Source organism: Pseudonaja textilis, chromosome Z (genome assembly GCF_049901715.1).
Source record: "Pseudonaja textilis isolate UNSWEBS1 chromosome Z, rPseTex1.2, whole genome shotgun sequence".
In the NCBI taxonomy this organism is placed as follows: Eukaryota; Metazoa; Chordata; class Lepidosauria; order Squamata; family Elapidae; genus Pseudonaja; species Pseudonaja textilis.
In genome coordinates this window covers 35124811-35137691 of record NC_142008.1, presented here as the reverse complement: position 1 = coordinate 35137691, position 12881 = coordinate 35124811, and the positions used below count along the sequence as shown (strand labels likewise).

Below are 12881 nucleotides of genomic sequence, written 5' to 3'. Positions count from 1 at the left end.
ACTTCTGAAGAAAATCTTGCAAAACAACAACATCAACAACAACAACAACTAAACTTGACTGCAGAAAATACTACTTCAGCAACAGAGTGATCAATGTTTGGAATACTCTACCTGACTCTGTGGTTTCTTCCCTAAACCCCAAAAACGTTAACCTTAGACTGTCTACTATTGACCTCACCCCCTTCCTAAGAGGCCTGTAGGGGGCGTGCATAAGCGCACCAATCTTGCCTACCATCCCTGTCCTATTGTTTCTTTTTATTTTTCTTATAAGTATCTATCTCATGTATTCAAAACTATGTTTATTATTATACCTGTATCTTGTAAGTGATTGACAAATCAAATGAATACTAAAAAAAATAAAATACTTATCCAGGCAGCTGAAGGATCAACACTGAATTCAAGGAATATATATATACATAAGATGCTTTAAGGTTCTTAAATTCTCTAATTAATGAGTCAGAAGACAATCAAGTTAGCATCTGCCTAAATAATTATTTCATCCATTATAGAAATGTCTAGCTAATCTAACATAGCTACTGTACGTTGAAACTAAACAGTATTGCCTTGCTAGAATAAATTACAAACAGAAGATAAACTTAATCTATTTAAAATGTACAATTTTTAGTAATCTTTTTTTTAAAGAAACTAAAACTAAAATCATGTATATTACTTAAGACTCACAATGCCTGTTTGCACAACATACTTAATTGGGCCACAAATTTTATGTGTGTATGTATTGCTGTGTGCATATATTAGGGGATCATGTTATATGAGCTAATTGTTTATGCTGCACAAATACTCCTTTGTATTGACCCACAGAGTTGCTTATTTTAAGGCATAATAAAGTTCTTTGGATGTTAATGCATCCATGTGGTCTGAAGTGCTTGGGTTTCACTTTGGGATTGTTTAAACTCAGGTACCACATTTGAAATCTCAAAATTTCTTGTAGACTCAAAAAGCCTAGAACTTGGTTGTGACTAAAGAAGAAAATTATTAAATGCACTCCAAGAAATCATATTAACTATATATAGTTACTTTAATAAAATTCAAAGCGTAAAAAAGTGAAATTTAGATTTCGCCCATGCCGTGTCCAGCTTTTTGTCCTACCCCACCTATTGTCCTACCCCACCTAAACAATTTAATCTGCTTATGAAAGGTAACCTGAACTATCAATATTTCTCTTTGTAAAAGTACTTATTTGTAATTTGTATTTCTACATATAAAAAGGAGGAAGGATTTTGATCGTCCAATTGTGGTTGACATCTTGAGGGATTATATCCATGTGGTCATTAAAAATAATAAACTCTCAAAACTCTTTATGAGATATGATGCATAGTTTAGATTCTATAGCATAATTTATCCTGATGTGAAAGGAATATTCCTGAGGTCATCCAGCTGGTACTTACATAGGAACAGAAATCACATTAAAATTTTCGTATTTAATATAGTTGTATAGACATTACCTCACATTTGTTTAACAGCCCACATTCTTGCAGCCTTGACCAAATGCTTTGTATTCTTCCAGCATGCTCAGGGTGATTGGTATAATTGCCGCACAAACACTGGTGCTTCAACATTAGTGTGTCATATGCAACACCTGCAAAATAAACGTAATAGGATCAACTTACCAACAATTTTACTCTGGTAAGGAAAGTACAACAACTAGGATGCTCATTGAAATAGAATTGGATATGTGATTGGGATGATCAGAAGATGCCAAACTGCACCAAGACTATTTTGTAGAGATGGGGTTGTCTTTTTATGGATAAGTGTACTTTCCTCACTTACAATGTATATTCGACAGTTACACTATAGTGCTAAATATAGGTTCATGCAATATATAGGCAAAGAAAGTGAATGAAATTACAAGTACCTTAATTTAGGCATTGGGATCAGCAATGAGTTACATGAAGTTGCATTAAGTGAAACCACAACTTAATTTATAACCTGATTTTCCTTTGTTTTACATATCTGTGAAGTTCGTAAAAGTGAGGACCAGTCACAAAGTTACTTTTTCATTACTGCCATAACTCTGAATGGTCACTAAACATATTAGTAACTAAACAAGGACTTCAGAATAACCTTTTTCCTTGACACAACAGAATCATACCCCAAGGGCTAGTAACATATGGGAAATATAAGTTTCACCTGGCAAAAGTAGAAATGCTTTGTTAATGATAGCATTTTGGCTGGATTAATAAGCTTTTTTTCAGTGCCAACTTCTCCATTTTCATTGAGCAGTTTAAATATTTGGAGCCACAGCAGGTGGCGGTACTTTGACTGATCTTGAAAGAAATCTAAGCATGGTCAGATCCTATTAATGCTTGAATGGAGACCTGGAAATTCCAGAGGTGGAGACCTAACTGGCAAACAGCAATAACACGGCAAACTGTTTTGTTGTTGTTTCAAAGAAAATTGCATTTCATCAGAGTCAAACTTGTCTTGAGGTAGTCTTTAAATATTTCCCAATATTTCATTTTCAACAATAATCCAATGCTGGCTTCAATTCTATGGGTGCTCTGTGAACGATGGGGGCCCTTTGGTGGTTGCTCTTTTATGACAGAGTATCCACCTGGACTTTCTTGCAGTAACAAGGCTTGAAACACCATTTATTTATCCTGATGTCCCAGAGTAACATTAACCTGGCACTATTCACAGACTTGCAGTAAAAGGACATGATAGCTGCAATGCACCTGATACTCATTAGAAGTGCAGGAATCTGGGGAGGTACTTTGCCAAATCCTTGGATTCTGATAACTGCCCAAAGTTAGCACCAGCTACAAGTTTTAATCAAAGTCTTGGGCCACTTTTAAAATCATTTCCCCTCTTTTCTTAACTATGCTAATGGGTTTATTAATTTAAAGACTTAAAACAAATTATCAAAACATTATATTTGCTCATGTTACTCTGAATGCAACTTCAACTGAATCCAAGAGAAGTTTAATGGGTCTAATTCTAAAATGAAATTTGTATAGTTTGCAACTTTTGAACGAATGCACGAATAATTCAAAACTCAAAATCTGTCAGAAACATTCCATACAAACTTTTAAGTAGTAAAATGTTTTCACATTCCAAACTGTATGTCTGTTGAAGAGCATTCCTTAGTCTAAAATGAAATCTGAATGTCTTTTTTTCATATACTTCAAACATCTAAATTGATTTAGGATGTGCAAATAATTCACTTTTGCAGCTGTGGGTCACACAGCACGTGTGCTACCGTACCACAACACAGCAACAGAGCTTCCTACTAAAAATAGAACTTAGGATTCCCTAACACAATCCAGCCAATACTATACACACCCCAAACTACGAAAAAAAAGCAGTGAGGGAAGAGACAACTGTTTTCAATTGCTTGCTGCTATGGAATGTTAGTAGAAGATAATGATTCTGGTTGGAATGTTGTCTCTTTTCAAGCCAATGGCAAAATTCCCCTCTGAAATCAGAAAGGCCAAGATTGTAATTAGTTCATTCTGAAAAAAAAAATCAATCAGATTTTGATCTATATGTTGAGATGCATATTGTAAAAGTGATTCTATGTGGGTCAGAGTAAAAATTAGTCTCTGGGTTGAAAGACACATTTATTTTAATATATATTTTCATTATCTTTAAGAATTATAGTTGGTGACAATTTTTATTTATATTTATAATAATGATACATGGTAGAGCTGAATGATGCCACATTTCTTCTCTCAGATTTTCAATTGCCATTTAAAGAAATGAAAAAAATCAACACTGACAGAAAATGGTCAGATTATATTCTGTAACATAGCCCTAATTCTAATAGTATGCATCCTATGACAGTTAAACAAATAAAATGATTGTGTAAATATACAATGTAAATATTTCAATTTAAACAAGTCCAGTTTAAAATTATAATTCAATTTAATCTGAATTTCTACTTCATTTCTGAAATTTTGTCAACTTCTGTCTTCCCAATATATTTGAATAAACCATTTTTGCTCATGCACAGAAATTCAACCTTCCAAAACAACTTAGCAGTTTGGGATACAATCTAGTGGTTCAATCAGCTTATTTTGGAAATTACGTTCTATGACTCTAATCTCAATTTGAATTTTTACACCAGAGCTAATATTTATTGACTGTCTTAAGAGCCGTTGGAGTATTTATATTTCCTAATATAAAGCTGAAGAGAACTATAATCCTCAAAGAAAAATTCAATACTTGCAACCAAAGGACTCCATTCTGTGCTCAGCAAATACTGTACCTTTATATGCAATGTAATTGACACATGTCATTCATTTGATGAAAGGAAACATAAAGTTTCAGAAACTGATCACATAATTTTGAATGTGTTTACTATAACACTTTTGGCACACATTGTGACATTTCTAATGGCATATCTCAGAAATATATATCGTAGTCATGATTTTTGTTAAGGCTTTCACCTCAACATGGTGATGGTGTCAACAGGGTGAGGGATGAGAAAAATACAAAATACAACTTGGGCTAGACAGAAATAAAAATAAAAGGCTGAAATAAAAAGCTGGAGGACATCCAAAATGCACCTGTTTTTTGGCTGTCTGAGATTCTTAGCAGTATGAATTTATGAATGTGTGAATATTATCCATTATCAGCTGCACTAATGAATAGGATTGAGGGTAAAAAAGAATGAGTAAAAAAGGCATTTGTGGTATTTAAATCAGTTGATCCTATATGAACTGTACATTTATTCTGCCTATTATGAGAATCTTTAGGGACTGTTACCTGTCATGGAGATTTGTTGAATAGACTGGTCCACAATTGGGTGAGATAATACACAAGTTGTCAGGGAAGTCTGTGTGTTGGCATTAGGTTGGTGCTCATCTACATGCACCATGCCAATTGTAGTTGTCTGAGCCTGATACACTTGCAGTTGCTGTAAATGCTGTTGCTCCGGGACTTGCTGTTTTCAAGAGAGAAACATGGTACAAATATGACAAGAGATCACAATGAATACTAGAAGAAATGGATCAAGAAATTAAATTTAGTAGTTCAGTGTTCAAGTAAACAAACCTGAAGTCCAACTTTAAGATTTATTCCACAAAACTATCCAACAAAAATGCCCACACTAGTTATACTGAACATCTCTTGTAACCTCTGGGATAGGTTTTGATTTAAAATATAGATTTAAAAAATATCCAAACTGAATAAGTTGCTAAGACAGATGGTAGAATTTTTAAAAGTATCTGAAAAGCATCCATATAGCTTTAAGAAAGCTATTAGAGATGTCAAAAACTAAGAAATGTGATGTATTTGATCTGTTAAACAGAATAAAAGCAAAGCTTGATATCAATTCAGCTATCTATGTGGGTGTTGTGTATATGGGTGTACACTTTGGAGAGCAGGCAACAGAATTTCATTTTTAATGTGTGCCAGAGTACCCACAGAAATCAATGAAACCCCTGGATCAAACTCACTACAAAATGTGTTCTATATTCTAACATGCAATAAAATTCTTTTCAGTTGGAGGAAAAGGGAGGGAGGGAATGGATAAACTTCTTTCCTTGTGTGTGTAGTAGATACAATTTCTACATTATCTATAATTATTTCTTGCAGATATTCTGAGGAAGCTGCCAACTTTTCAAAGGTGGATTTTACACTTCTGGCTCCCTGCACCAAGCTTTAATTCTAATAATAACTAACTGATGGAGTTTGGATGGATCAACTGTTCTGTGTTAAAAGGTTTTACAAGAAAAAATAGTTTCCTAGAAGTAAAAAAAAAGTTTAATTGAGTAAAATGATCTCTAATTGTTGTGACTATGTCATTAATAAAATATGGGAATTCTACCTAAGCTGACGTTTTGGCATTACTTCAGACAACTTCCATATGATCAGAGTCTTTAAACAATAGACAGATGAAAATGGAATATATTTAGATCTAGGAGAGCCATGTGATTAGAAGCACATGGTACAAACTATTCCTCAATACAGCCAGTCAGAGTTGCCTGGAAGAAAATATGGCTTTCCATCTATACTAATCAGGCAAGTGTATAGGAAGTCATCCTTCAAACACTTCTATCCATTTTATAGCAAAAGGCCAATGAAAATGACAGCCAGAAATATACTGTATAATAAAATGAGAACACGTGGATAACTTCTGCCTAGCATATCTTATAGTCTTTGAATTATAATAATGGAACATACACCTGAAAACAGGACAGACCTATGTATAATAGAATCATGGAGTAGAACTATAGAGAATGTCTAGCTATACATTTATTTATTATTTATTTATTATTTATTTATTTATTTTATTTGTCAAAAGCTTACAATATAACAGAAACAAGAATAAACATGTTTAAATACAAGAAATAGGAACTAATAATTGGGGACAATAGGGCAGGGACAGTAGGCATGATTGTGCGCTTATGCACACTCCTTTACAGACCTCTTAGGAATGGGGTAAGGTCAATAGAGGTTAGTTTGAGGGTAAAGGATTGGGGGTTTGAGCAGGTGACAACAGAATCAGGTAGTGAGTTCCAGACATTGACCACTCTGTTGCTGAAATTGTACTTCCTGCAATCAAGTTTGGAGTGGTTTACATTTAGTTTATATCTGTTGTGTGCTCTTGTGCTGTTGTGGTTAAAGCTGAAATATTCATTAACTGGTAATATAGATCTTAGATTCTGTAGATCTAATTGACAGATGTATTGGAAATATATTCTGTAGATCTAATTCCTATGTATTGGAACTAAATTCACTTTAATACAGATACGGTAGGCAAAAAGATACGGTAGGCAGAAGTTATCACACTTTTTCCATTTTTCACACAGTATATTTCAGGCTGCCATTGATCTTTTGCTATAAAAATGGAAGTGTTTGAAGGATAATTGAAAACAACTACTGACTGAAATGTTGCAAAACATGTTTTTTATAAGCCAATTATCCTGATAGGTCAAGAGAAATGGTTTTAACATTGGGGGCATACTCTGAAAGCAACTTACAGATTCCACTTCCCATTTTGGTCTCCTTTAATTAAAGACCAGCAACTTTAATTGCTGACCAGCAACTATTATGTGTTCATATTTGTCTGCAAAGATTACGGTAGTCTAAAAATTGTGTTCTAGAAGATGGTGCTAAGCTGCTTGCAAATTTGTGTCTAAAACAAAATTATCCATGAGAAGAAGAGATGTCAAACAAACACATAACAAACTCAAGATGGCAGGTCCAGGTGTGAGATAAAAGCTCCACCTCTTTTTTGTTACATGTATCTGATGGAAGAAAAAGCTGAGTTTCCATCATCTTGGAATCATCTTTGTTCCTTATTAGACTTGCCAACATCTTTAGTTCGCTAAAGCCTGTGGTTATTTTTAAGCAGAAACACAGACTAAACAACAATAAAATATTTTATAAAGGCAGAAACCAAATTGAAGCTAATCCCAAAGGACTTTATAAGGTAGCTTGATGAATAAGGCAAACTATTAAATCAAGTTTGAAACTCTCAGCTGAAGTGATCTTAGATCCTAGGGAGATTGTTTAACGCATTCCCCATTTCAGAAGTGGAATCTCTGAAACAGGTTTCAATGCATTTAATGTGAGATCTCTCACTGCCACAGTCATTTAATTTGGGGTTGAGCAAGGGGGAGCGGGGATATCTGTATTTGCTGACATAGGTAGAAATAGACATTCAGAATGTGGAAAATAAAATTAGAGCTGTGTTAGAACATCCTTTATTACAGGCTGCCCAGGAAAAGTGCAGTTTCCAGCTTTCAGCATTCCGAATGATTTTTGGATCAAGAGAACCAGAATACATTTTGAAGCAATCATTGCAACTGGGACCAATGGAATGAAGTGATTATACAGAAAAATCCTGATAAAAGTTAATGGATATTCTGGCTTTAGTAAGGCCTGGGGGTGGGAGGGAAGTGGAGATTCAGATGCGGGAGATAAACACAGTCCTAAGGGAGTAGTTAACATTAAAAGTAAAATTAATGTTCTTTATAGAGAAATTTTCTTAACTGTCCTTTGAAGTGGAAACTGAATTTGTCACTGAAATTTTATTATTCAGTGAATGGGAAGTATAAATAACAATCATGCAGCTGAGAATCAAACCCAACACAAGTCCACCGCACCACATCATTTCCTAGCTGAATATATTACTTATATAACATCACATTTTGCAATTGAGCCATGAGTAAATGTAGTGAATTGCCATTGGTTTCCCAGCATTTGTATGATTTCCTAGAGGAGTGTGACATTTATGTGTGAAATTAACTTAGCATTTGTCTGCCCTGTCAGATTGCCTCATGACCAGTACCTACCAGCAACCAATCCTGGATGGTCAGAATAGGTGATTTTTGCCTGTATAGTTAATCCTCATCCACCACAAAAACCAACTTCCAGTATATTTCCCTTCTTTATATTCAAAATAATTTTCCTCAGGGGTGGGATTCTACCAGTTCGTACCTATTTGCTAGAACCGGTTGTTAACATTCTAAGCAATTTGGAGAACTGGTTGTTAGAAGAAATTACTGGCCTAATCCTGTAAGGAAGGCAGGAAGGAAACATTCTGGTGTTGCTTACAGAAACTGCTTCTCCGCTAACCCTTATTACATTCTTGGCAGGACTAGACTTCCTGTCTCAGGAATTTCTCTGGAGTTTTTTTTCCCCTCCTTTGTTGGTACTTTGCTTGTGTGGAGTGAACATTCAAAGTTACAATGGCACTGAAAAAAGTGACTTATGGACATTTTTCACACTTATGACTGTTGTAGCATCCCCACAGTCATGAGAGGCCAGGCGAGGAGATGCATGTCTCGATGTGAGTGATATTGAGTTGGCCACACCCAGCCAATAACATGACCACCAAGCCATGCCCACCCAGTCACATGACCACCAAGCCACGCCCACCATCTAAGCCATGCCCACAGAACAGGTTGTTTAAAAATGTGAATCTCACCCCTGGTTTTCCTGCTTCTTTAAAAGAGGGAAAATACTTTAAACCACTGTTTTCCATTTTGCCCTATAACCCCTTATTTTCTTTCTTTAAAAAAAAGCCCAATGGAGCTTATGTCATCATTCCTCTCCTTTCCTTGAGGAAAACAAAATGTACTGCTCCAAAGCAGCTTGAGATTAAACCTATTTACTACCAGTAGAAGATAAACTTGAGAATTGAGATGAGAGATAAGGGTGCCAACCTACAAACTGGGAGATGGTGAATTCTAGTCAAACCTTATGAACAAAGGTAATTAGGAGCCCTTGGGCCAGTCTCTTTCTAGTTCTAGAAAATAGGCAATGGCAAACCACTTCAAAAATACTTCAGGGCCTAGTCCAGGCCATTTCTAGAAGTCAGCTCAACAGCACAAAGCAAACAAGCAAACAAACAAATAAACATTTGAAGTGACAAAAGGGTGCATGGTACCCTTTTATTTCAAAAACCCATTGAAAAATAAAGAACTGCAGAAGATGAAACCAGTCATATAATGAATTTTTTGCTGAGTTTCAAACCTTTCTATATTTTATATCCTACGTATGCAATGTATGCAATCCTAAGGCTACTGTAGGTGAAGAAGACGTTACAAATCAACTTAGGGGAAAGAAAGGAATTTTTATTTTAAAATTGGCTGTTATGCCTATACATAGTTAAGTGCATTCTGATGCTTTAAATTATGTGTAAATATATATGGATGTAGAAATACATGCGAGTTTGGGGGTTGATACTAATAGGATAGAAAACAATTAGCTTATTGCTAATTCCCATCCCTCGCACTGAAAAAATGCACATTTACAACCATTGGAGCAATCCCATGGTTATGTGATCAAATTTACAGATCTATAGAGAAGAGGAGGAGAAGGATGATTCACATTTACTAGATAATATATATGTTAGGGTCAAACATTTTTAAAAATCAAATATATGTTAGGGTCAAACAAATGGCAACTTCAAATCTCAACAAATAAATTCTCTGTCCTACATATTGGCAAAAAAATCAGAAAATAAAATACAGGCTGATTAGTCAAGACCTTGTTGATGATCCAGACTGTCAAAGATCTTGGAGTACTCATCTCTAATGATCTAAGTGCTAGAACCCACTGTAACTACATAGCCAAAAAGGCATTAAGAGTTGTTAACCTAATCTTACGTAGCTTTTTCTCTGGTAATATTACGCTAATAACTAGACATGCACAACATTTGCTAGACCAATACTCGAGTATAGCTCATCAGTTTGGAACCCACATTATGTATCTAATATTAACACAGTTGAGAAAGTCCAGAAGAGTTCTCCATTCCTCTACTTGTTGCAGAATACCTTAGGCCACAGACTTGAAATTCTAGACCTAGAAAAACTACAACTACGCTGCTTTCAGTCCAATCTAAGTATAGTATATAAAATCATACATTGCAATATCCTACCTGTCAATGAATACTTCAGCTTCAAACATAACAACACAAGAATAAACAATAGATACAAACTCAAGGTTAATCACACCAAATTTGATTACAGGAAATATGACTTCAGCAACAGAGTGGTCAATGTCTGGAATGCTCTACCTGACTCTGTAGTTTCTTCCCCAAACCCCAAAAACTTTAACCTTAGACTGTCTACTATTGACCTCACCCCTTTCCTAAGAGGTCTGTAGGGGGCGTGCATAAGCGCACCAACATGCCTACCGTCCCTGTCCTATTGTTTCATTTTTTTAATTTTTCTTATATGTATCCATGTATTTCATAACTATGTTTTTACTTATACCTATTATCTTGTAAGCAATTGACAAAAATAAATAAACTAAACAAAAATGAATCCTTCACTACAACCTATTTTATCAGAATTATTTCAAAAGCAAATCTTCAGAATAGCTGCATTTCTATTTGTAGGAAGTATTCTTGGATCATACCATTATTATGATAAACGGTTAAAAATTGGTTTAAACTATCCACGATGAGAGAGCCTGACACTTACATCTCAGATTATAGAAAATGTAGCTTCTAATTCTTCTATTTAGCTGGCCTTGGCTTGTGACAAGCTTGGTATTATACAGATTTCCTACCTGCCACCATCACTTTCAACAAGTGAGATTATACAGACAAGTCTTCTTGAAGCTCACCTCTTTATTCCTAATTATCTTGGCCCTGTGTTTACTCAGTGAAATATTACAGTTGTCCCCAAGAGTTCTCATTTGGGATGAGTGACAAACTAAATTATCCAGTGTTTAGAATTTAAAAAAAAGTTCACAAGCAGCAAATCTTTAAATGCTGAATGATAATCTAATATGCTTGCTTTAGAAACAAAAAGTATTAGTATTAAACTGAAACATGCAATATATCTTTTTTAAAAAAAATCTTACTCTGTTTCTAGAATTCAACTTTGTAACTAATGAATTTTTGGTATGAATGATGTGTATATAAAATTATGTCTTATAACATATAAGATATATTATTATATAGGAGAACCTCTGGTCATGACCATAATTCATTCCATAACTTTGGCGATTTCTTTGTCTTCTAATGTTTTTGTCTTCAATTTCTGGGTCAGGGGTCATGTTTGATCACTACCCAAGTATGTATTTGTGACCAGATTCAAAAATTTTGTAAAATTTGGTCATGGTTAGAAGCCTTCATGACCAGAGGTTCTATAGGTCTCTAAGTCTTAATGACCAGAGGTTGTATAGGTCTCTAATAGGGGACCGGAGATGGAGAAAGGGTTAGAAGTGAATTTTTTTTGCATACAAAATATACATCCATAACAAGCTATCAAAACTTCTCTTGGAGTTTGTGGAATATTAAAGTATATGGTTGGAAAGCCATAAGTAACATGAAAGCCATGCAAAATGATGCTCAGGCAACCTTGGTATCGAGCTTAGTCTAAGAAAGCATTCTTCATTTGTGTATTGATAAGTAATGAATCATGTCCTGTGAATTATTGTAGAAGAGAGCTATGTTGTTATGTGTCATTCTATATGTATCAAGGAGGGGGAAAAGTTGATAATGCAGACATAAATTATTAACAATTAAAATGTGTTAAAAGCCAATTATGTTTATTAAGAGTTTCTGAGATTGCTTGAAATCTTTTGATATATGTGCATTCAACCTGTTTCCTCTTCGCCTCACCCTAATTTAAATCCTCTCTCTAGCCACTGATAAAGACAGCTACATTTCACAATGGCTTATGTCTTTTAATAAAAGGTGTAAGTCTAGGTACTACCAAATATCTGATTTAATGTGGAATTCTACTATTTCCAGTTACTGCAACATCTACTATCCAAGCTTTTTTATTAATAATTATTAACTCTAGGGTGTTATGTAGCAGATGCTTCTCTGTCTGAATTACTTTGTCTGTACACTGGAATTGGAAAGTCAGTTGAGAAAATATGACTATTTTAGACCAAGACAAATCCCAAAACATCAGGGAGTTTCTAGAAACTTGTGCTCTGAAATATTAGTTGTCAATAGACACAGAGACAAACAGTATCTATATACTGTGAAAAAGAGATAATCAACAAGCCCCCAAAAAAAAGACTAAAACTCCTCCCCACCAGCTTAGATTAATTCCAAGATCAGACCAACAAGAAGTAAACAATACACCTATCAAGAAACTGCCATTATTTACTAATAGTAAATAGCCCAATTAAAGAACCTCCAAGACTATCTCCATCAATGCCAGTAGAATACAAATTGTAACTCCACTCCTAGCTAGCACTGATGATATTACCTTGTTTGGGTAATGAAACATCTTCAAGAAAATAACCAGGCTCAGAGAGCACTAAGGACTTCTCACACTATTGTTGCTACATTGTCATGCCATTGTTTGTAGTCAATCAAGAACTGCGGTGGCACAGTGGTTAAGGTGCAGGACTGCAGACTACTTAATGCTGACTGCCAGCTGCCTGTAATTTGGCAGATTGAATCTCACCAGACTCAAAGTTGACTCAGCCTTTCCTTCTTC

At 34.9% G+C, this 12881-nt stretch overlaps 1 protein-coding gene across 1 annotated transcript in view; it reads right to left on the bottom strand.

The window, feature by feature from the left end:
- The window catches only part of HDAC9 (histone deacetylase 9), a 455657-nt gene that overhangs the window by 146450 nt on the left and 296326 nt on the right, over positions 1 to 12881 (bottom strand). Inside the window, exons 15-16 of the mRNA XM_087917383.1 lie at positions 4726 to 4903; positions 1464 to 1597 (exon numbers count right to left, since the gene is read on the bottom strand). Coding sequence (XP_087773509.1) covers positions 1464 to 1597; positions 4726 to 4903 — 312 coding nt within the window. The remainder of the gene's footprint in view (positions 1 to 1463; positions 1598 to 4725; positions 4904 to 12881) is intronic.